This window comes from Bactrocera neohumeralis, chromosome 3, assembly GCF_024586455.1.
Source record: "Bactrocera neohumeralis isolate Rockhampton chromosome 3, APGP_CSIRO_Bneo_wtdbg2-racon-allhic-juicebox.fasta_v2, whole genome shotgun sequence".
Taxonomy (NCBI): Eukaryota; Metazoa; Arthropoda; class Insecta; order Diptera; family Tephritidae; genus Bactrocera; species Bactrocera neohumeralis.
The window spans coordinates 73,507,453-73,533,133 of NC_065920.1; the positions used below are offsets into that span (position 1 = coordinate 73,507,453).

Here is a 25,681-nt window from a genome sequence, read left to right on the forward strand (position 1 = left end):
AAACTAAAGAAATTTACAAATAAATGCGTTGCTGAAAATAATAAATAAAGCTAAAAATCTTATTATGTAGGACTAAAGGCATATAATCACATACCTATGTACATATACACAACTAGTTATGTAATCATATGCAATATTTTAATTATTGATGAAAGCAAAAAACTGAAACATAAAAATATTCAGATCTGATGACAAGTTATTAAAGTGCGAAAGTAATTATAAAGTGACACAAATAATAAATGTAAACAAAAAGAATCATTAGATTTTGTAATATAGTTAATGAACTATTATTAGTTGCTAAAACAAATTAATAATAAACAATTAATGAGAAATTGAGTCAGTGATTATTTTCATTAATAAACTAAAATAAATTAATAAAAATTATAACTAAAATGCCAAAAAAAGTTTGTTTTTAAATTTAAAAACTCCGCGATCTATTAATAGTAGATAGTTGAAAGAACAGTGCTTGAAAACTGTGGTGTTGGCAGCAGAGAGATTGTAGATAATGTTAGATTGCTTCAACACATTTCGGTTAATGTTTTGGGTATGAATGTCAATACCAAAAGATTCTCTTTTCGGGAAAAACGTGAGGTAAAAGTCGCAAGAGAGTTGTTTCACATAGTAGCTGAGGACCCTGCCGGTTAAATTTTGTCGTTTGATAAGAAAAACACAATTTTATAATTCAAAATACACTTTATTATTCAGTATAATCTCCCTCCAACGATCCTCCAATCTGTGGATCCCTTCCCTGAAATGAGAATCCGGAAGGTCTGCAAAATATGCTTACACAGCCGTTATGACCTCTTCATTTGAATGATGAAAAACGCCACTCATACATTTTTTGAGTTCTGGAAACAAATGGAAGTCGCTGGGGGTCAAATCTAGTGAATACGGCGGTTCTCTTGTTCTCTTCATCAACCTGGTACGTTTATGAAACGGATTAGTACTGCTGACGAGACGTGTATGAATACGACGTGCTTATGAATACGGTGTTGAGTTGTTGGCAAAATCGGAAAAACCACGTCAAAGTCGGCTGAAAATCAAGCTGGTTTTGGCTTTTGAAGCAATTCATTAGAATATTCGTGGATTTTTCACCACAATAAAGCTTCGTCACATTTTAATATGATTGTGACTGACTTCTTGACCAAGCCCGAAACGAGATTCATCGCTCAGCCGCCGTCGCGAAGATGTAGCTCCTTGTGACTCTTTTCACTTCGGCTACTCCAGTGTAACCAGTAAAATACACTGAACTCATGCCAGCCTGACTCGAGGAGCATGTTTTGAAGGCGATTATAAAGACTTGTATTAAAATCGTGAAAATGGACTCTTTTGTCAGTCCGGTCATTTTTGTTCAAATGGTAATAGGGCATAAAAAGATAAATATCTTGATCGGTCTGATTGTATGTCAACTATATGCTGCAGTTATCTGATCTGGAGAACTTGTTCTCGTTAAAAATGTTTTCCATACGAGGACTTACCATAATTTGATTGACCGGTTTATATGGCAGCTATATCCTATAGTGGTCGGATATCAATGGTTCCGAATACAAAGCAGTTTCTTGAGAAGAAAATAATGTGTGCAAGAATTCGGATCGAAAACAAAACTTCAAAATTACCAGAAATGTGAAAAGTATCCAAACAACTGGATTTAGAGTATTCGATATCGTATAACATTCGAAATTATTTATTTTAAGTCGCTTCGAGGGAGATATGGGAGAAAGGAGTCGGCGGAGAGACAATCAAAGCTTGCAGAAAGCCCGTCAACAGAACTATTCGTTTGTAACTTTTTCGGATATCTACGCTGTGCAACTTCTTCACTTTCAAAAACGTTTTGGATGGCTTCTAGAGTTGACCTTCCGAGTCTAAAACCATTGATAACCGCTTCCAGTCTTTAGCATTACTAGATCTAGCATTTTTGTTCTAGATAGCATTTAATAGAGCTGTCCCACTGTTTCGAGCATGCATAGTGGCCGATATACAGATGGCAAGTTGGGATCCCCTTTTCCTTCGCTGATTAAAAGAAATCGTTGTTTCTTCTACATTTCAGAAAATATATCAGCTTCGAGGTAGGCGTTGTACAAATTTGTAGCTCTTTCTCTGGCGATCGTTTTAAGTATTTCTACTGGAAGCCCATCCGGGTCAGACGATTTGTTGGTTTTGAACTTGCTAGCAGTTCCTCGAGGGTAAACTAAAGAATTTCTGAAAGTCTTATAGCCTGTTCTGGTTCACTATCTGTTTTGGCATTTTATATGTTTGATGACTTGGTTCAAGCTAAGGTTGAGGGGAGTGCTATTCGTAGAAATTAGCATTTATGAGGAATACACCTTGCTGCTGATAAATCTATACATAGACTTCTCACCCTATAAATAATAACCTATAAAAAATATTGAGGTAATTATTTAAAATTGTTTCTCTTTTAAATAAATAAATAAAAAAAAATAAAAATATTGTTTTTTCATCAATATTATATTAGCTGAAACACTAGTTGGCTCGAATTGAGTATGAAGAATTTTGAAATTTTTGTATAAAAAAGGGAAGAATGCCACGCAAGCCACCAATGAAATTTGTGAAGTTTACGGAGACGATGCTGTATCAGTTCTTGTAGCATAACAATGGTTCGCTCTCTTCCGTTTTGGAAATTTCGATGCGACTGGCCGACCTGTCGATGAAAAAGTCCATGAAATTATGCAAAAGTTTGGATCGTCACATAAGCAGCCATGACATCGCTAAGGAACTTAACATTCATCATCAAACGGTTTTGAACCATTTAAAAAAGGCTAGCTACAAAAAGAAGTTCGATGTTTGGTACCACATGAATTGTATGTGAAAAATTTAAAGGACCGAATTAACATCTTCTTTGCTGAAACGAAATGAAATCGAACCATTTCTGAAGCGAATGGTAACAGGAGACGAAAAGGGGATCAAATACGACAATAATGTGCGAAAAAGATCATGGTCCAAGCGTGGTGAGGCTCAACAAATGGTCACAAAGCCAGGGTTGACGTCTCGAAAGGTTATGCTGAGTGTTTGGTGGGATTGGAAAGGAATCATCCACTATGAGCGGCTCCAGCCTGGTCGAACGATTGATTCAACATTTTATTGTCAACAACTGTTGAGATTAAAGCAAGCATTCGAAAAAACGGCCAGAACTGATCAACAGAAAGGGCTTCGTCTTCCATAAGGACAACGCTAGACCACACACAACTTTGATGACTGGGAGAGCTTGGCTGGAAAATTTTGATGCATCCACCGTAAAGTCCTGATGCATCCATCATATAATCCAGACCTTGTACCATCGGACTACCATTTGTTTCGGTCAATGCAGAACTCCCTTAATGGAATAAAGTTGGCTTCAAGAGAAGCCTGTGCAAATTACCTGTCGCACTTTTTCGCCGAGAAACCAGAAAAGTTTTACACTGATGCAATAATGTTTTTAGCGGAAAAATGCCAAAAAGTGGTCGACCGAATGGTACATATTTTGTTCACTATAAATATAAAAAAATAAGTTGAAGTTTGACTAAAAGTACGAATCGACTTTTTCGACTACCCAATATAAACACGAATTGCCATTTATATGTATTTTTTGTTTAATATATTTTATTTCCACTTTTTATCTCAATTTTATTTTAATACTAAACTAGTCGTGTTCTTTGTTGTTGTTTTTTGTTCTTGTTTTGGTTTGGTTTTCGTTTCTGATAAACTGAGTTTAGGTAGTTGTTCATTTCGCGCTCCTCTCCGTACTTTTCACATACTGCTATGTTATGTAACTTATGCGCGAATGCCGCATATTTATGTAATCAATTGTAAATAATTAATTTATCAATCTGCTTAATATATATTTGCAAATACTAGTTATGTCTTTTAACGCGCTAATACTTCTGGTTTATCATGTTTACATACTAACTCATGCTATGTCGTACCATGAGTACTATGCGGTACTATGCGGTACTATGCGGTACTATGCAGTATTTTGTTTTACCTATGTGACTTGCTAGTTTTGCGCGTGTATGTGTAATAACAGTTGAAATTTCCGAATAGTCTTAGAACAGTGTGTCAACAACAGTACAATTTGGGTTAAAATTTTCAAAAGTAAGGTGCTTAATTGTTTTACTGTTTTTTGGTAATTTTAAGTAATTTAAATTTTATTTTATTTTATTCTTGCTTTTATAGTTTGGTTGTGTTTTGTTTGCTTGGAATTTTGTGGTTGTAAATAAGTTTTGAATTTCCTTTGCTGTGTTCGTTTGATATTTGTGTCGTTTTCAGGAATTGTTTTGGTCTAGTTAATACTTGTAAGCAATTATAAATGACATACATACTTATTTTTAAATTTATTTAATATTATTTACTGTTTATCAGAAACTAATGCGTTCTAAATTTTCTTACAAATTACATGAGTTTTACTTTTTTTAACTATTTTTGTTGTTTTGGTGCTAGATTTTTGGTTATTTACTTGCTATTTAATTGTTTTCGTTTTTATTTTTTTGCAAAACACTAAATTTATTTTTTTAATATCAATTTTAAATTATATATTCAGTATTTAATGTTTTATAATTTATTATATGTATGTATATAATCTTAAAGTATGCTGTATACTATTTTTTATCATATTCTTCCCTTTTATTGTTGTTTTATTCTAAGTAAATATCAATAATAGGTTTTAAACAACTAAAACGTTTATGCATTTATTTATTTATTTTTTGTTATGGTTGTACTGCTACTATTTCATTTTTTGTATGAGAAATTATTATTTTTTTATTTTATTTTTAATGTTTTGAATTTTCTGAATTTTTAAATATGTGTTTAAAATATTTTTCTATAGCTATTTCTTCATTTTTTCGTTATATATTTTTAATACAGGAAAGTGTACATAATACTGTATTAGGAATGCTTCTATTAAAGACTGTAAAATGCTTATAAAAATTTAAAATAAAAATAAATAAAAAGATAATAAAAATTAAGAAAAAAATTAAAAAAATAAATAAATAAATAAAATAATAAAATATATAAAAACATAAAAATTAAAAATTTAATAAATATTTTCTTAAGCTAAAAAAATTTAAATTTATTTATGATGGATAGAAGGAAATATTAACAACAATATAAATATAACTAGAAATAAATTTTATAAAGACATAATATAAAAATTTGTTTTTAATTTTGAATTGTTTCATATCTGAGGTTTGAAAGGAACTTTTTTGAAAAAAATAAATAAATTTTATAATTTAAAAAATAATGAAAATTTAATGATATTTTCTTAAACAAAAAAAGTTTGTGGAGAATTATAAAATAATAAAAAAGTATAAAAAAGTTATAACAAAATAATAAAAAAATTTTTCTTAAAGAAACATTTTTTTTGTGAAGAATAAAATAATATATAACAACAACAACAAATTATAGAAATATTTTCTAAAAAAAAATAAATCCTCTTATGAGGAATAAAAGAAATCAATAAAATAATACACAACAATAAAGAAAGTATACAAATACATATTTTCTTAAGGAAAAAAAACAAATTTTTTATTTAAAAAAAGTTTAATTAGAAAAAACTTTTATAAAAAATAATGCAAAAACATATTCTTAATAAAAAAATTTATAATTGTATGATATTTTCTTATACAAAATAGAAAAAAAAATATGAAGAATAAAAATAAATAATAAAAAAGTTGTAACAAAATTATAAAAATATTTTCACAAAGAAACAAAAAATTTTTTTATGGATAATTAAATAAAATATGTACAAAAATAGAAAAAATTAATATGAAAAAAATTTTTATTGTATAATATTTGTTGCAATGTTGCAACAATAAAATAATATATAGAGATATTTGATTACGTCAAAAAAAGTACAACTTCTTAGGAAGAATAATATAAATAAAATAAAACAAAATAAATTAAGAAAATATATTTTTTTTAAGAGAAAAACAATTTTTGTGAACAGTAAAAAAAATTATTAACAATAATAAAAAAATTAGAAAAATTTTATATTAGAAAAATTTTTGAAAAATTTTATATTAGAAATTTTTTTTTTTTAATTTTTTCTTGAACAAAAAAATAATTTTATATTAGAAAAAAATTTAAATAAATTTTTTTTTAGATATTTGCATTTTGGAAGGAGGTTTTTCAACAACAAAAATAACTAAAAGATTGTTAAAAAATAAATATAAAAAATAAAAAAATATTGCAAGTATTTTCTTCAACAAAAAAAAAAATAGTTCTATAGTGCAGAATAAAATAAATCATAGCCAAAATAATAATAATAAAGATAAAAGAAGTTATAAAAATACTTTCTTTATCAAAAAAAAAATATAAGAAATAAAAATGATAAATAAAAATTTATGAAAAAATAAGAAAAATATTTTCTCAAAAAATATTAACAACAATAAAAAAATAATTATAAAGAAAAATGTTTGGTTGATATTTGATATGAGTTTTGAGATTTTTTGCAACAATAAAAAAATAAAAAAATATTTAAACATTTTTTCCCAAACAAAAAATAACAATTTTTTGATGGTGTATTAAAAAAATATATAAAAGAAAATGTTAAAATATTTTCTATGGTATACACATATGTATATATATATTGTTTTTATCAAATTATGTGATATTTTTGTTTTGGAAGAGTTTTTTCTAGCGACAAAATAATTTAAAAATAAAAATTATAAAAAAAAATAATGAAAATATTTCCCTAAACAAAAAATAGAACTTTTTCCTTAGAATTGTGATAATATCCATGATATTTATGTTTCGGAAGGAGCTTTTTGTTTGCAACCGCGCAATCATGAACCTTGTTATATATTTTTTACCAACTAACTGTTTAAAGCTATACTTGTTCGACACACTGTACTCGCATGATTTATGATTGTATGAATTCCCGACACTCGATTAACAAACTGCTGCAGCAATGAATTTTTTCATTATGTCATATCAGCACTATTTATGAATATTGACTATGTGTATGTCCTTTTTCTTTTCTCAGCAGCTATTATGCTTTAATTTTTTTATTTACTTTTTAGGTAACTTTTAATAATTTTTCCTTTGTGATTTACATACATATTTTATTTATTTTTTGTTTTATTTAATTTAATTTTTGTGGTTAGGTAGTGAATAATTGCATGATTTTGCTGACTCACATCCCATGAGGTAAATCTTTTTCGGTTTTTACGTTTTAGAATTTCTGTTTTATTTCGTTTGATTCGTTCATTGTATACAGGCAACAACAACAAGTTGGTTATTTAGGCTTAAAGCGAAATATGTTTAAATACAATCCATTATATTTATATATAGGTATATGTATATGTGGTTAGTTGATATGTGAGTCATTGAAGATGAATATGGAACAAAGAGAGATGATAATATATTTCTAAAAAAATTTAAAAATTATATATACGATTTACTAAAAAAAAGTATTTTTAAGAAAAAGTCAAATTATTTAGCAAAGTCCGTAACCTATTCCATAAACGGTGCGAGAACTAAATTTTTTAATACTGATAATCTGTTTTTGCATACCTTAAGAAAAGTATAAAGGGTCTTCCCTAAAATTACTTTTATTTCATGCAGTATTTCTGAATCCCATCCATCAACATCCCATACTTTTTAGAATAAAGTCATGTTTTTTAGCTAAGTCTCACACCATTCTTCCACGTCTGGTGTTTTTAAAGCAAAATGCAGAAATTGAAGTGAAAATTCCACAAAAAAGCTGCAATAAAACAAGTAAAATTTATTTCGAAGGAAATGAGAAAACCTGAACAAAAATCGACTTATTATATTTAGTCAAGTCCACAACCTTTTCCTCAAATTGTACTAAGCTTTTGAATACTGATAATCAATTTTAACTCTCTTGGCTTGACATTATTGGTTTTATTAAAATTACTTTAATTTCATTGAGCAATAAACTTTATGTGTTTACCAAAGTCTCACACCATTCTTACACGTCAGGCGTTTTTGCAGCGAAGTACAGAAATTTAAGAGATAACTCCACACTAAAACATCAATAAGTTAAGTAAAATTTATTTTGAAGGAAAAAAAAAAACTGAATATATTTGTAGTTTTTCAAACAAAAATCGAATTTTTATATTTAGTCAAGTCCACAACCTTTTTCATAAATTGCACACACTTATTGAATTCTGGTAAGCTATTCTACATTCTTGGCTTGAACTTATTGTTCTTGTTAAAATTACTTTTATTTCATTGAGCATTTTGTGTAACAATCTGCTTACTTTTTCTTAGCAAAGTTTCACACCATTCTTTCTTGTCTGGTGTTTTTGAAGCGAAATACAAAAATTGAAGTAATAATTCCACAAAGAAAAATCAATAAGATAAGTAAAATTTATATCGAAGAAAGAGAGAGAAACGGGAAATATTTGTTGTATTTCAAAGAAAAACCTAATTATTATATTTAGTATAGTCTAAAACCTTTTCCACAAATCGTGCAAAATTTTTTAATATTAATTATCCACACTAACATTCTTGGTTGTTTTTGTAACTTACTTGTTTTTCATTGAGCATTTTGTGAAACAGAAACTTTTCAGAACAAATTTATATGTGTTAGCCAAGTCGCACACAATTTTGCACCCACAATTTGACGTTTTTGAAACGAAACAGAGCAATAGAATTTGAAAATGACTTTTTAATCAATTTTGACTTTAAAGATCTCAGTCAAACTTGTTACAGTGTGTTCGAAAAGTATGCAAACAGTATTCGAAACTTTTCAGATAAAATTTATAAGTTTTAGCCAAGTCGCACACCATTTTGCACCCTTAATTTGACGTTTTTGCAACGGAATGCTGCAATTGAATTTTAAAAATATATTTTTAATATTTTTGACTTTAAAGCTTTTAGTCAAATTTGTTACAGTATGTGCGAAAATTATGCAAACATCATTAATTTTGCGCTATTATTTTTTATGGATTGAAGTACGGCCTTTTTAATATTTTATATTTACATTAGGTGAAAAAATTAATATTCGTAACTTTTTAGAACAAAGTCAAGTTTTTCAGCCAAGTCGCACACCATTTTGCACCTACAATCTGAGGTTTTTGAAACGAAATAAAGCAATCGAAATTCGAAATTGTATTTTTAATATTTTCTGACCTTAAAGATCTCAGTGTATCTGAAATTAAAATAGAATTTTTAATATTTTTTTACTTTAAAAATTTCTGTTATCAATTTTTTACAGTCTGTTTGAAAATTATGGAGCAATTAATTTTTTATGGCTTTTTAATTTTTGTATTTTTTTTATTTTATATTCAGTGTTATTTTTAAACAATTAAAATTTAATTTTTGAACTCTTTCATCAATAATTTAATTTTAATTTATTTATTTCCATTTTATTAGTTGCATTTGCATTATTTATGTATTTTTTCGGCGTAAACTTGTAATCAGTCTATATTTATTTTATTTTTATATATATAATACTATTTCTCATGAATATTTACGCGTTTTGAATTTATTTAGAAACATAACAAATAAAAAAGTGGGCTTTATTTTTTTTGTTCAGACTGTGCTGTCCAACTGTAGCTGCTAAAAATTTATTAAATTTCATATTTCAGTTATTACATAATTTATTAGTTCTTTAGTTGAATTGAATAATTTTAAGGTGCACTGACTATAGGTTGGTGAAATACTGGTCTTTCATAGTTATATTACGTAATTAAATTTCACTTATTTTCTGTATCGTTATTTTTTCACATCTGGTATTTGTGAGCTTTAAGCGCTCAGTGTTGTGTATTTGAACATTTAAATCAAAGCAGTGTTCGTAATTTTACTTAAAAATGAATGAACACATTGTTTTTTTTTCGTGCGAAAAACGTCTTAATTTATGTTTGAGATTTAAATAATATTTGCTTTGTGGTTTTGAAAATTCAAATGTGTTTTTGGTGAAACTAATGTTTGGTTTACACTGTGCAATTTTTACGAACGCGTTATTGGGTACTTGGGAATAGAATAGTGATGAAGAAACTCGGCTCTTGAGCAAAACCAATTGACTTAACCACTGCCAAATGGATCACATCGTAAACGCACCTCACGTACTAAAAAAGGTCTAGTGATTCAGAACAGACACTAAGATTTCCACAAGTCCCCCAGTTTACCCTCGAATAGCTGCAATTAGCCACTGCTAGGCTCAAGGCCAACAAATCACCCGGCCCGGACAGGATTCCAGCAGAAATCTTGAAAATGATCGCTGCAGAGCGATCGGCAGTACTAATAACTATGTACAACGCCTGCCTCGAAGCCAGATTATTCTCTGAACCCTGGAAAAAGCAACGGCTGGTGCTAATCCGAAGAGGCTAGCAACGAAACTGGAGTATAAAATGCGTAATTGAAAGTTTAGTTAAGAAGCCGCACCGCGTAGATGGCATAAATACTAAGGAATAGTGTTGCTGGCGAATTTAGAAGTCCGAAACGCCTTCAACAGCGCTAGATGGGTAGATATGATCGACGCTCTCGAAAAAAGCTCAGAGTTGTGCTGCGAAACTACCTTAGTAACAGAACACTACTGTACAAAACTAGGGTGGGATCACGATAGATAGAGATCACGTTAGGAGCAGCAAAAGGATTGATTTTAAGTCCAGACTTGTGGAACATCATCTACGATGACCAGACCATTAAAATACTTAAACTTATGGACAAGCCGTAAATTTGGAGAAGTCGACTTTTACACCAGCTGTTATCCGGTCACGGATACTTCAAAAAGTACCTCCATGGAATGGGAGAAGTCAAAGAGCCGTCCTCGTCGAGAAATGAAAACTAAATGCCATAGCAACGCTCTCAAAAAATAACATAGTGAAAACCATCTCAATAACTTTTACGTAATTTTGAAGTTGTCGCTCTTAAGACATACTTTATACAAAAAGTGTTTAAAGGATGTCAGAGATAAAAGAAAAAAAGACTGTGGTAATTTGTGTAGTGTGTTTTTCTAGTACATAACTCTTTCGAAAATGGGTTTTGCGTTAAAAGTTTTGGAGACTAAAACAAAAACATGTCTTTATTTGTTATTTCTGAGCACTTCTGTATGAAAACTGTGGGAACCTTTTGCTAAACTTCGTAAAACTCGAATATGTGAGCTAGAAAGTGGGTAGTATATACGAAGTTAATATGGATATGGAGTATGATAACCTTTAACTACAATTTTTTGACATCAAAGAAGGTCGCCTTCTTAATTGGCTTGAAAATGGTAAAATCTATACCCTAATAAGTGCCGATTTTTGAAGCTTGATGGCATATGTGATAGACGACTGCAATAATATTAATTTATTGAAGCTGTTGACGACACAGAAGTGTCTTATTCAATATAATGTCAAGATCTAACCTATAAAGAAGGATTCATGGAAAGGAAAACCAAAATTGTACGTAAAGAAGGATTGCTGCATATTAAAGTGGAAGTTAGAGGGTGAGATTTAAGAAACTTTCATTTAATAATGGCTGCTAACTGTATGTGAATGCGAGGTAAATATTGTTCTCTGAATTCTTGATGGCTTATACTTGTATAGGGTGTATCAGCAAGTGGTTTGGCATTATTTTAACTAAATATTGAAAGTTTGAAATATATATTGAGTTATTTGACAGCTGTCAAACGTTCGTTCATATGTCAAACTGTATGCCTTTCAAAATTTTTGAAATTTTTTTAATACCATATTGAATTTTTGAAATTCACTTAGTCATTTTTTATTGAGTTATTCGACAGCTGTCAAACGCTCATCTGTCATAGCTTTTACCTTTTTTTGGTAATATTTTTGAAAGCAATTTTGAAGTTCAGTTAAAATAATATTATTTTAAAATAAATTTTATGCTTAGTGGGCAAGTGCGAATTTGAGTGTGACATTTTGTTTGCAACTGTAGTTTAATATTTTTTAATTTTAAGTTTTCAAACTGTGTTGTCTCTATAGTAATACATATTTAACACATTCTCTTGACGAGTTTTACAAATATTGCATTGCCTTATTGTAGGTATGTATGCTTTATATTATATATCGTCACCTAAAATGCAAAATAGCGGAACATCAAAAACAAATTGAAAATCGCTGTCAGATATAATAATCGATATATTACCAGTTTCGGTATTAGTGTATGATAACCAATATATAACCATTTCATAAACAATATATAACCATTTTATAACCAATATATACCCATTTTATAACCGAAACTCAAATTTTGTTTCAGTATGAGTGGTTTCTATTAAATCGTTTTTCCTTCGCCTGTAAACTTATGATAAGTGATATTACGTTATTTTGCATTTTAGTTGACGTTATGTATGTATGTAGGTCTTGGGTTTAATATTTTCTTGCTTACTGTACTCTATGGATTTGCTTTCTTTTGTTATAAACTGAAATTGTTTTTCAGCTGCACTTAGAAATAATTTGGTTATACATTTTTCTTGCTATTTTACTATTTGTTTTTGCAAATGATATCTTTAGTTGGTTTGGTGCTTACTTTTGGAATGTTTGGTGAGTCTTTACTGTACTTATTTTTATTATTTACTGTTTTTTACTGTTTCTTACAACGTTTTGAAGAGGTTTCTTAAAATATTTTTTCCTCTTTTTTTAATTTTCTTTGAAAAACATTCTTTTATGCAATGTAAATATATATTAATACATTTATATTGTATATATATTTTTAACATAATTATTTAATTTAATTTTTTTATTATTTTTTTTTTAGCTTTTATATTTAGTAATGCCTTATAACTAATCACTACCACATTGCTAACAATTTTCAAGTATTTTTTTTAACATTTTTGTGTTTGCTTTTTTAACAATACAATATATAGTTTTCTTTTTTAATATTACAGTGTAATGCTAAATTAAATTTAGTAATTTTTTTTTGCTTTTAATTACATATTAAATTGTTTTTTTATTGTTGCGAAATTGCCATTTACATGCTAAGCATTAATTGTTTATTATTTCTAATTTTTTTTTAATGGTTTTCTTTTTTAATATTTTTTAAATATTTTTAATTATTTTTTATTAATTTTTTTTCATATATAATATATATTTGGTAGTATATATAATAGTAATTGATGTTTATTTTTTCGGTTTAATCAGCATTTTAACAAGTTTTTTGTGTGTACTCTGCATGTATGATCTTCTATAAGCCAAGTAAAAAATAAATCGGCTTTTCAGCTTCCCATGAATTTATGTACATGCACACATATAACATACATGTGTGTTTATTTTAAAACATTTTAATTTTCACCGATTTTTTATATTCATTTTATATTTATTTTCATTTTTATTTCCATTTTCCCCTCATTTTATTTTCATTAAATTTTATTTTTATTTAATTTCCATTTCATTTTATTATTATTTTTTTTTTTTTCATTTTAAATTTGCATATTTGTATTTTAATTATTTTTTGCCTGTCTTGTAGACACTATTTATAATTTAGTTTAGTATTTCTTTATTTGCTTTGTTTATTGTAATTCTGGCGTTCCAACTATTCCTAAATAAATACATACAAGCGCTAACAAATTTACATCTTTTTTGAATATTAAAGGCCTTTCTACGTTTCAACTACGTTTTGCTTACTACTCACACTAGTTGTATATATATACTTAGTACATATTTTTTATTGTTTCCATTTTCTGTATAAATATGTATCCATATATGGTTCCTGCACCGATATACCAACTACCCGCTATGCACAACAATCATGACACAAATAAATAAGTATGTCTATCGTGTATAAATATGTATTGACTCGCAGATATGAACGAAAGTAGAATTGACATTTAATTTTAATTAAATTTTATTTAACTAAATTAATTATTAAAAAAATTTTATCTAAACATTAAATAAAATTTAATTTATTTAATTAAATAATTTTTCAAATAAAGCGGCAAGTTAAAAAAAATTATATTTTATTTTTTTTTGCCCAAAAGGCAAACAAATAAACATAAAATATAAATGTGTACAAATAAAAAAATATGTATATAAATATAAATAAAAAATAAATAATATATAAATAAAAAAAAATAATTTAAAACTGGCAAAGTAATATTTTTTTGTTAAAATGTGACTATATAAAAAATATGTAAATATTTATACTTCCATAATGTTTATCTTTTAAATTTGTATTAAAACCCTTACATAATCAGTAAGTCGTACCAACATTAATAAAAAAATTATTAAAAAAAATGAGAAAATTTTTAATAATTAGTAGCAGTTTTCTAATTTTTATTTTCAATAAAAAATAAAAAGTTAAGAATAAAAACAAATTATACATTCGGTAAACTTTTTCAAAACTAATATAAAAAAAATTATTTAAGAAATAAAAGTAATAATTCATTAATTTATTATTGTGTCTATTCATTATTTTATATTGAAAAAAGAAAAATTTGTAAACAATTTTAATTTTGATATAATTTTTCAATGATTTCAATATTTTATACTTGTAAAAATAATAATTTTTTTTGAGCTTGTTTGTTTACAACAAAAATAATATATTAATAAAAAAATATTATCATAATAATATATTTATTTTTTATTGAAAAAAATCGTTTTGACATTTATTGTTTTATATTTAGTTTGTTTCTTAAGTGCTAGTAGCTGCTAGCTATCAGGAATAAGGAGAAGAATCTAACAATTAGTAAGTTACATTGACAATAAGCGAAATTATGAAAAAGCAAAGAAACGGAAAATTGCCAAAAATTAGCAGAGGAATCATTAAACATTTTTCTTTGCTAAACACATCATACCAAGGATTGGAAATGTATTTTTATGGTTTTTATTTTCACAATTAAAATAACAAAAATCAAAGCAATTGCATCAAATATCGTTTATTTAGACACGCATAAATTTATATTTAGTTAAGTCCACAACATCCATAAATTGTACTAAATTGTTGAATACTGATAATATATTTTAACTTTCTTGGTTTGACGTTATTGTTTCTTTTTATATTACTTTTACAGAAAAAATTAGAAACTTTTCCGAATAAATAAATTGTTTTAGCCAAGTCGCTTTTACAAATTGACGTTTTTAAAACGGAATGGTGCAATTGAATTATAAAAAGCATTTATTTTTATAAATTATGCACAAATTTCAATAGCAATAACTAGCAGCTCTCTTTGCTATTTAAAACGCTTTTGCAGCAGAAATTTGGAAACATAGCATTTAAGAAAAATGGCAACATAGCACTTAGGAAACAAAACGATTGTACCAGACAAATGCATACTACTGAAAATGGTAATAATTTCCACTCAAATACTTTTTATACAAAAATATAGAATCTATTTCACTCAAAAAAATTCTTTTAGTAAAAAGTTTTAAAAAGATATGTATATGGTGTATATATGCAAAAATAGTCTAACTAGGCTTAGAATAATAATAGAATAATCAATTATTGCATTAGTAAAGAAAGAAATTTTTAAACCTTATAATATAAAAATTATAAAAAAAAAACTATATGAAAATTTTATATAATATAAAAAATTACAAAAAAAAATTTTGCCTTATAAATTTCTAAACAAGTTGAAACAAGAAAGAAGTTGTTCCAAATATTTTTAAATAATTTATTATAAGCTTAAATTTATATAATATAAAAAATGTTAAATTTAATTTGGGCATACTTTTGGCTTTTTGGAAAAATGATATCTCGAAATTAATATAGGAAATCCAAATTAATATAAAAAAAAAACAAAAGAAACTTTTTTAAAATTTCGTTTTAATTGACCACTTAGTTTTGTTTTCCTAATAATTAAGCTTTAGTAAAGAAAATTCTAAAGAATATCATAACCTCAAATACTAACTAAAATACTGGCACGTTAAAAATAAAAAAATCATAATCTCAAAATATTTAATAAAATACTGTCAGGTTAAAAATAATAAAATCATAACCTCAAGATGTAAAATAAAATATTGTAAAGCTGAAATCAAAAAAAAAATCATAACCTCGGAATATTTAATAAAATACTGGTAAAAAAACTATAACCCAAAGAACTATATAAAATATTATCATGCTAAAATAAAACCATAATACCAAAATACTAAATAAAATACTGTCACGCTAAAAGTAAAAAAAAATCCTAACCTCAAAATACTAAAAAAAAATTTAAAATATTTTTAAAGCATCAAAATGGGCAAGATAATTCTATCTAAAAACAACTGCTTTCGAAAATACTGATATGTGCTTGCTCGTGCTACTTAATTAATTTAAAAAATTTTCTTAAATAGCTTAAATCAATAAATTAAAGAAAAATAATCTAAAACAAAATTTATAATTTTAATAATTCCAAAAAATTTTTAAAAAATTTTTGTAACTCAAAAATTAATTTTTTTTTACTAAATTGCACCAAAATTTTCTAGAAAATTTTAATGTTAATATTTCTAAACTTTTTTTTACCAACCTTTACGTTTGTGGTCTTTTTACAACTCTCGAGCACCTCATTCTCCATAAGCTCCACTATGGTTCTCCCTTGTAATAGCTTACGGCAACCATTTTTTCACTTTTTCTCTAACCTAAATAATAACCTATATTCATAAATAACTGTATATAACAGACGAAATAATTACGAACTCGGCTTTTAAAGGAACACATATGAATCGGCAAACAAGTCTCTAAACATCTGCTCTCTCTAACCACCCCTCTCTGCTTTCTACATTAACTCTAACTTGTACGTTTATTTGTTTATAAAAATTATTCAACCCCACCATAGGCCCCATACCGCATTTGTATTCATAAAAAAATTTCCAGTTTTCCTCAACATTTTTTTTTCCTTTTTTTCGTATTCTCCGTTTCTTTGTCCTCTGTTCCTCTCTAGCGCTCGCACATACGCCCGTTTCGTTTACCTCAAATGCAAACGCCAATACCCGACACCATAACAACGGAGCCACTGAACACTGTCTAGTAGTTAAATTGAACCTAATACCAACAACAATGTGCGCACACAACAACAACAACACACATGTACACACATAGTTACGAAAACGCAGGCACACTGTGACGCTAACGAATCAAGACTGGCCGGCCGCCTGTGTTGTAGCCAATGTCTAGGAGCTGCGGAGTGCATTGGCATCGGCGACGCGCTCAACAGCATTTCGCGCATTCGGATTTGACTTTGGCGGCTGCTTCGAGCGCTGCGGCTGCTGCCTTTTCCGCCGCTTCGATGGCCGCTTGCGCTTCCGCCTTGGCATGCGCTTCCGCGACGGCTTCGGCCTCGGCGCGTCGCTTGGCCGCCTGACATTGCGCACAGTGTTTCTCCAAGAATTTCATAGACAAGTGGAACGTATATCGGTGCCGGGTACAACGCCTTTACATCTTATATTCCACAATCTTGTTTGGATTCAGGAATTGCTCACGCTGTGCCGCATCCAAGTGGGCGACGGTGCGACTTAAGCCGGATGCGCTGCCAGTTCCGGGTGAGGAGTGCTTTTGTTGCTGCTGCTGCTGCGACGACTGCTGTTGTGCCTGTTGCTGCTGTGACTGCTGTTGTTGTTTGTGTTGTTGTTGTTGTTGCTGTTTATTTTGATTATTGTTTTCCGGCTGATAGTAACCGCCGGCGCTGAGCACACCGACATTCACGCCCGCCACAACGGGCTGCTGCTGATAGCCGGAATACTGCGGATAGTAAGGCGGTGTGGTATGCTGTGTGCCGCCGCCGCCACCGCCGCTGCCGCTTACCATGTCTACCGTTTGCACATTTCCGCTCGGCTGTTGCTGGTACTGCTGTTGTTGTTGCTGTTGCTGCTGATATTGTTGCTGTTGTGTGTGCTGCGGATGTCCGTGTTGATGATGGTGATGCGCGCTGCGCGGTTGCTCGGAATGCAATATCGGATATTGCTGTTGATGTGAGTATTCCTGCGAAGTGCCACCGCCTAGACGCGCCGTGGACTCGTCGTGCAGCCCCTCGCCCATGTCGCCGTCGCGGTTGTGCGCGCCGCGTATGCACAGCTTGGTGAAGAGCCAGACGCGCGTGCGGTAGAGCAGATAGCAGCAGAAATGCACCACAACGACGAATATTATGGCACACACGGTGACAATTATGGCCTTGCCCGGTTTGGTCCAGTCCAGCATCGGGTAAATGTAGACGTTGTTCTTTCTGTGAACAAAAAGTTGTGACGTTTGTAAGAAGATCAGCGTTTATTATATATTTATTGATGTGCTTGCAATTGGTGTACGGTGTTGAGGTGGTGAATGTGTGCAGGAAACTCAATGAAGATGTGGAAATCAAACCAAAAAGTGATGTGCTGGGTTGCCGTGTGCATATTTCAACATTTTATACATTCAAAATAATATTTGCTTTTTAATGTGGAGCTATTTTTTACTATAAAAACAATATTTCAATTAAATATTTTTAGATAAAGTCTAAAAACATTCAAAAAAATAATTTATTGAACACACCAAGCAAATATAAAATAAAACATACATACATACATATATACATACATATGTATATATATTTGCAAAATAATTTTAAAAGTTAAGTAACTGTTTTAACATTTCTACGACTGGATTAAATGAAAATATTTGCAACGTAAACTTTTAGGACCTTATAGTGCATACATAGTATACTATATGATCAAATTTCACTCAGACTGTTCCACTTAAGCTGTACATGGGATTACGGGTTTTAAAAAATCAAATTTTTTGTTGCCAATCTACTATTCTACAACCCCTATAGAATATTTTCCTAAATTTTTAAGTTGATCCGAGTAATAACTTCGGATTTCGCTAGGGGCTAAGTGCGTCGTCTTTAAACGCGTTTTTCTCGAAACTGAATTCGAAGTCGGTTGGCAAGATTTCTCGAGAACAACAGATCTTCATAAAATTGTACACAAATCTTTGAGATAGAATTCACAGGCGCATCCTTTTTCCGAAGGGTTACCGGAAATGGCGTCGCAATGGCTGAGTTTAAAATATTTTTTTTTTTTTTCAAAAAGTTCAGAATATCTTTTTTGATAAAGTATGTTTATATAACAATAAAAAATTGTAATAAAAAATTTAATTTTTTTTATGAGAGAAAATTTCTTGAAAAAAGGCTGTTTTTTACCCGAGTAAACCCCTGTAACTACGCGCACAAACCGACCAGTAAATTTCTTTTTGATTTCTCATACAATCTTTCTAAAGGTACATTCGTGTGAAGTTTGAACTTCATTTGTCGAATAGTGTGTGTTTGGCAGCTGTTTGTTTAGCACGTGAAAGGTTGGTCTGGCGATTTTACCATGAAAAATATTGAAAAACGAAATTTCATTCAGTTAAGGTCGGGAAATAATCGAAAGCTTTCCACGAAAAATTTAAAGAAACATTGATCGAAAGTCGTAATGTTGTCATAAGAGCGATAGCGGGGAACCTCAACATTTCCTATGATTCGACTCAACACATTTGGGTTAATGTGTTGGGTATGAAAAATGTCATTGTCAGACTCGTACAAAAAGACCTGCTGAGTTTTTTGCAAAAACGATTTGCAGTAGAAGTCGCAAAAGAGCTGTTTCCCAGAGTAGTTGAGAACTATATATTAATCTAACAATTTAATTAATGTCGTTCCAAAAACAAGCAGAAACCGATAAAACTGCGTGAAGTAAGTCGTCTTAAATGACGGACTTATGTGCAGTAAATTCAGAGATTTTTTCCACGATAAAGTTTCATCACATACTAGTTCAATTGTTTTTTGACCAAAAACAAAATGGGAGTCAATCATCAACCACTTTATACGCCAGATTTGACTACTTGTGCCTTTTCTTTGTTTTCAAAACTAAAAACTCAATTTTGGGAAATGTGTTAAGAATCTTCTGAGGGCCTTAAAACTCACTCACTGAAGGTCATGCCAGTCGAGACAATAACAAGTGGAAGGGAAATTGGATTAAGTTCCAGCATGTTTGCATTGGCTCTAAATAAGTTTATTTTGAATGCGACAATAAAGATTTGTATTAAAATATGTAAAAAGTGTAAATTCGAGTCAAATTTGATTAGATGGTACACTCTGAAATTGTATATAGCAACTATTTTCACCAATCTGCTGGGCGGAGACAGATACACACATTTGGAAAATGGTTCAAATTGAGATGTAATGTTAAGGAGCAAATGAAATGATAGTTGGATACTTAAGTAATTGAAAATTGTCAACATAACTCTCTCTATCTTATCAATAAAGTCGATATATACAACAAAATGGGCCTTACAGATTAAGAAGACTGCACGAAATGTCTAGAGACAGGCAACAAGGAAAGAATGCAGCATCTCCCGTATTGGAAAGACTACGCTGTAAGTAGCTAGGGTCCCCATGGACTTAAAAGTTTTAAGCCCACACCTAAGTGGTAAAGAGTTCTTTTATAACAGAAATATACTCGAAAGCTTACCATAGCCTTCCAAGAGGGCGGCTGACATTAGAAAACCAGGGCTCGAAGTGCACGTTCTAAAAGGATTACAGCTCGAGAGAATCAGAATAACAACCGAAAAGGTCTTTAAGTATGTATCTAGAAATCGCGTCTTATTTTAGCCCAGCACGTAAAGAATCTTTTCTATCAATTGGAGTTATATTACCAAATATTTTGAAGGAAGCGACTTTGAAGCTCATTGTAACATGAAATCTTGACTAAGGAGATTTAAAGGTTAGACAGACATGTTTTCCAAAATTTTAACTTGTGGATTTCGGAAGAGCAATTAAAACGTTGATTTTAAAAATAAGTTTGTGAAAAAATCAAAAAGTGATAAGTAAATTGCGAAGAAAAATTAAAAACTATTGGGTGCATTTCTCAATTAATCGTGAACTCAATACTAAAAAATTATGTTTTAACATAGAGGTGAAGGTTTGTGTCGGAAAACTTCTGTACTCACCTATCTGTGCCACCAGCTATGAAATATATGCCCGTAAATATGCCGTAGGCCAAGCCGATGCCGGTCGTAAAGTAGACATGACTCAATTTAATCGGATGTCCGACAATAGCTAAATCGATGAGCATAATCACCGAATTGAACACATGCACCATTATATTTAAAGCATCTATTTTGTGGATTTCTGCAAAAGAAACGAAAAGATATAAATAAATAAAGTAAGTGCTTTGTTTTTCCTACCTGGATCGTGCACCAACAGCCAATAGCACATCGTTATTATGAACGAGTACACGGTGGCGCATGTGTAGAGCACCCAGTAGATATGATGCAGGCGGCTCTTGCGCACCTGACGCACAACCTCGAAATCCTCACGTTCCACCATCATGCCCTGCGTTACAATCCACGCCGCCAACCAAGCTTGCACCGTACAAAAGAGCAGACCCCAATGTGTCAAGTAGATCCACCATTTTGCATAATGATTCTCGAAGTGCTCTTCGGTGCGACCGATGTCGAGTAGCGAGCAAACGAGTGCGGCGAGGCAGGTAATTGCCGTTAGCCAACGGTAAAAAAGATACACTATGCGCACTTGGGTGTTGCGTTGCCACTAAGAGGGAGTCAAGATTATTGATGAATGGAGGGTAAGGAGCAGTTCATGTTAAGCAAAAAGAGTAGACTGTTGAGAGACTTACCTGACACAGGTAGAAATTGTGCCGGTGCACATGCTCCGGCGTGAATTTGGGGAAACAACTGTTCCACAAACGGCTAACCATCATTCTTTTTTGGCCGACGCAGGACGTCGGATCGTCGGTAATGTTATTGAACTCCTCGCAACTGTCGTCGTGTTGCGGTAAACGTGTCGTCGTTGTACGTTGTTGGTGGTGGTAGTGTTGTGGTTGATGCTGGAATTGTTGTTGTGGCTGCTGTTGTTGTTGTTGCAGCTGCTGGTGTTGCTGTAGTTGTGGTTGTTGCTGTTGAGGTGACGTTTTGTTGCTGTGTACGGACAACTGCGGATATAGAAAATCCGTCGGTGTCGGTGGCGGTGTCGCCACAGGTATTGGTGATTCGCTTGCGATACTATTCTCTGGTGCTGTGATCGTAAGCGCCGGATAGGTGAATGGACGCAATGACCGATTGAGCACAGGCGATAGTATCGGCTCTTCTTCTTCGTCAATATCGATGTCGTCGAGTCCGACGAGATCGGTACTGCTGTCGAGTTCGAGATTGAGATGGGTGGTAGTGGTGGTGGTGGCGGTGTTGTAGTCAAGACCCCAATCGAGTTCAAGTTCGAGTGCGCGCACAAGTTCGTCGTGTACGTCCGCCTCGGGTTCCGGTTCTGGTACCGGGATATCAAGATCTTCAAGATCCTCGACGTTAAGGCCCAAGCCAATGTCGTGACCAATGTGGTCAACGTCGTTAACGTCAACACCGACGCCGACGCCCACGTCGAGATCGAGATCAAGATCAAGTTCAAGATCAGTATCCGGCTCGGCCTCAAGTGCCGGCGATGGTACGCTGCAACGTGCTGCAACGTCCAATAGATAATCGGCAGCAAGACTGCTGCCACGTCGCGATGACGACGATTTGTATGCGTAAGCGCCAGAGTGTAGCGACGCGCGTTCGTATTCGTAGTCACTGGTATCGAGATCGAGGCCCAAACCCAGGCCAAGTCCCAAACCGTATGCGCCGCTGCTGGCAACACAACCACCAGCGCTGCTGCTGGCCGCTGTCGATGTGGAGGCGAGCAAGGGGCGCGCGTGTGCAAGCGCGGCTGGCGACGTGCGTCCGTATGTGGCGCCAAGTGAGCCGGCAGTAAGGTAATTGCTGCCAACACTACCGCTGATGCTGCCACTACCGCCGCTGCCGCTCGAGTGATACCAGCGATAGTTGCGGCCGATGGGTGTAAGACCGCCTACGCCGCTATCGCTGCCGCTCGTGCCGAGATAAGCGCCGCCGTATGTACCGCCGCCGTACGAACCGTACGATCCGTATGCGCTATAGGTCGAACTGTGATGACTCGGCGTGTGGTGGTTCGAACTGGTGTTGGTGGTTGGTGGCGGCGGCGCCGTATAATAGTTGCACGCCTGTTGTGCCTGCTGCTGGGACAGCGATTGTTGTTGCTGCAGCTGCTGCTGTTGCAGCTGTTGTTGTTGTTGCTTTTGTAGTTGTAGTTGTTGCTGTTGTAATTGATGTTGTTGTATAAGTAGTTGTTGTTGTTGCAGATGATGTTGTTGATGATGTGAGTGTTGATGGAGATGTGTATATGAGGGAGCGGGCGAATGGGTCGGTGTGGAGCGTGAACTGGTGATATTATAATTATGATTGTAGTTGTAGTTGTAGTAGTTGTAATGCTGTGGCAACTGCTGATACTGTGAATACTTCTGCTGGTACGGTTGATGCTGATACTTCTGATACTGTTGGTACTTCTGGTACTGTTGATACTGCTGCGGTATGGGGCCACTAGTTGGCTCTGGACGAAAATAAAGCTGCGCGTAATCCAATGTGATGGTGTGGTGACGGATGGGTATGTGTTTATATGGAGGCGTTGTTACTGATTAAAATGCTTTGGTGTGGATTACAAACGGTTTTTATTTAATACTTATTTTATCTTTGTCTTATATAACTTGATTTATCGCGTTAATCACTGCTTGTGATTGTAAACTTATATTTCTCTTTGTTTTATGTCGCTTGTGTGTCTGAGCCGCTCTGTAATCGTACAAGATGCTGCACAAAACTGCAAGTAAAAGTGAAAAAAAATTTCTATTAATTAATTGAAGCATAGAGGGCCGGATTTCATAGAAATGTGTCTTTTACACAACAAATGCGGTGCATGTATCAACGCCTAAGTAATCTTATTACATTGCTGTGGCAGTTACGTATACGCCGTGGAGTTCACGAGAATCCAAAAGGATTATGAATTAAGCACAATTTAATTAGCTTTCACAGTTGTCTCTATATAGGGAGTTAACGAAGCTTTTAAGGCAGCTAAAAGCGCAATTAGTCGGTAACTACTTCTTACACAATAAAACATATGTATACATTGTGTCTTAAAAATACCCGAAAATTGTAAACAAACGCAAACTATTTAATTATTCATCAATATTTATTTTGTCGCCTCGCGAATTCAGCGAATCTCCTTTTATCTCTTCGATCGACTGAAAACGGGTTCCACAGAGCGGCAATTTCAGTTTGGGGAACAAGAAAAAATCATACGGAGCCAAATCTGGTTAATACGGTGGTTGATCGTTGGAATTCATTGCGTTTTTGGCTTTAAATTCGGTCCCAATCGTAGCTCGATGCGATGGTGCATTATCAGTCTGTAAAAACCAGGAATTGTTCTTACACAATTATGGCCATTTTCGACAGATGTTCTTGCGCAAACGCATTAACACGATCAAAAAGAACTAATAAGGACCGACTGTCCCTCTGGAATAAATTCGTGATGCACCAAACCACGAATATCGAAAAAATCATGACCATCACCTTGAGTTTTGAGCGGCCTTGGCGTGTTTGTTTTTTGTTTTGGCTTGTTTTTTTCCATTCCATTCCAATTATTGTTGGCTTGTTTGCATGTTAAACTCATAAACTCTCTTCGGCAGTTATAATGTTCGCCATGAATGTGTGATCGGAATTCGCACGATCAAGCATGTCCAAGGAGACCTGTTTACAGTCCTTTTTTGAAAAGAAAACATATTTATGGGAACGAGTGGAGCAAGAATGCGTTTAATACCCAAAATATTCACCAAGATCATTAGAACGTACTCACGAGATATGTGGAGCTCTCCTGCCATATCTCTTATACTTGCCTGACGATTTTTAAGCACCACATCCTCCACTTTTTTCCATCAGTTCAAGAGATCGAAGGTCGTCCAGTACGAGGATCTTGAAGGATCCCTTGACTGTTTTTGAAACTTTGTACCACTCGCAGGCTTATTTTTTTGAAAAAACTGAATCAGCGTAAGCCTTTGATGGCCTTCCACTAACTTTTACATAGCTGAATGAATGTAAGGGAATTACGAAATTAAATATTTTAACTAAATTTTTGTTTAATATAAAAAATATAATATATTTAGGACAAAAAATCTGATATTTTTGCACCAAATTCAGAGTTTTATTCAGAAAACTTAGAATAATCCTATTAAAGTTAAATATTTACCATCTTGTTCGGAAATATGTTGGCATTTTGAATGTAATTTTATGACGCTACTCTCATAGAAATATTGGTCCCTTGTGACTTAAAACTGCGAGAATCGTGGTTCTCTTAAGGTGAATTTTTCACATGTAAAATCATCCGCTATACAGGAACAGGTAATAGTAACGGTCATAGTCGATATTAACCTACAATCAAGGTCGTCTTCTGGCGACACACTGTCTATGTGTGGCTAGGCGTTGCCGAGATGAAACATAATTCCTCACTTATTGGCCTTCTGGGCGATTTCTTCATTTAGAAGGTATAATCTTTAACAGTACAGGTCTAAAGGGAGTAACTTTTAATACTTGTAGTTGATAATGCAACCAATCCCACCAAACAAAAATAAAATCTGCCTGACCGTCAATTGGCTTGGTCATCGTTTGCGCCGGCTCACCGAGTATCGCCCACCGCATTCTTCGCTTGAGCTTGTCGTAAGTGACTCATTTTTTATCATCAATAAACAATGGTTTTCAGCGATCCGTATATGGAAATTTAGTGTCAAATTTTATTGTTTTTACATTAGCTCGTCTGGCAACCATACCTCATGTTTATTTTCATATCCTGCCTTATATAAATTATTTATAATAGTATTTTTGAGCAATGTTAAGCTTCTGGGCAATCGAAATAGTGTTTACATGACATTTCCATTATTTTATAAATGTTTCCGCAATGGGCCTTTCAGAGCGTTGAGCATATTTGACCTTAGAATTACTGGAACGGAAT

General features: G+C 32.2%; 1 protein-coding gene and 1 long non-coding RNA gene across 2 annotated transcripts in view; both read right to left on the reverse strand.

Annotated features, from left to right (window-relative positions):
- Positions 1 to 6,992: 6,992 nt before the first annotated feature.
- Positions 6,993 to 13,856, reverse strand: LOC126753355 (uncharacterized). Its single transcript, XR_007666121.1, has 2 exons — positions 11,236 to 13,856; positions 6,993 to 11,187 (listed from the first exon to the last, which is right to left on the reverse strand). It is a non-coding gene; the product is annotated as an uncharacterized LOC126753355 (long non-coding RNA).
- Positions 13,857 to 15,680: 1,824 nt separating this feature from the next.
- LOC126753753 (uncharacterized) overlaps positions 15,681 to 25,681 on the reverse strand; it is a 30,819-nt gene continuing 20,818 nt past the window's right edge. Inside the window, exons 2-5 of the mRNA XM_050465422.1 lie at positions 21,459 to 23,317; positions 21,010 to 21,373; positions 20,773 to 20,953; positions 15,681 to 18,037 (exon numbers count right to left, since the gene is read on the reverse strand). Of these exons, the coding sequence (XP_050321379.1) occupies positions 17,251 to 18,037; positions 20,773 to 20,953; positions 21,010 to 21,373; positions 21,459 to 23,317 (3,191 nt within the window). The 3' untranslated portion in view covers positions 15,681 to 17,250. The remainder of the gene's footprint in view (positions 18,038 to 20,772; positions 20,954 to 21,009; positions 21,374 to 21,458; positions 23,318 to 25,681) is intronic.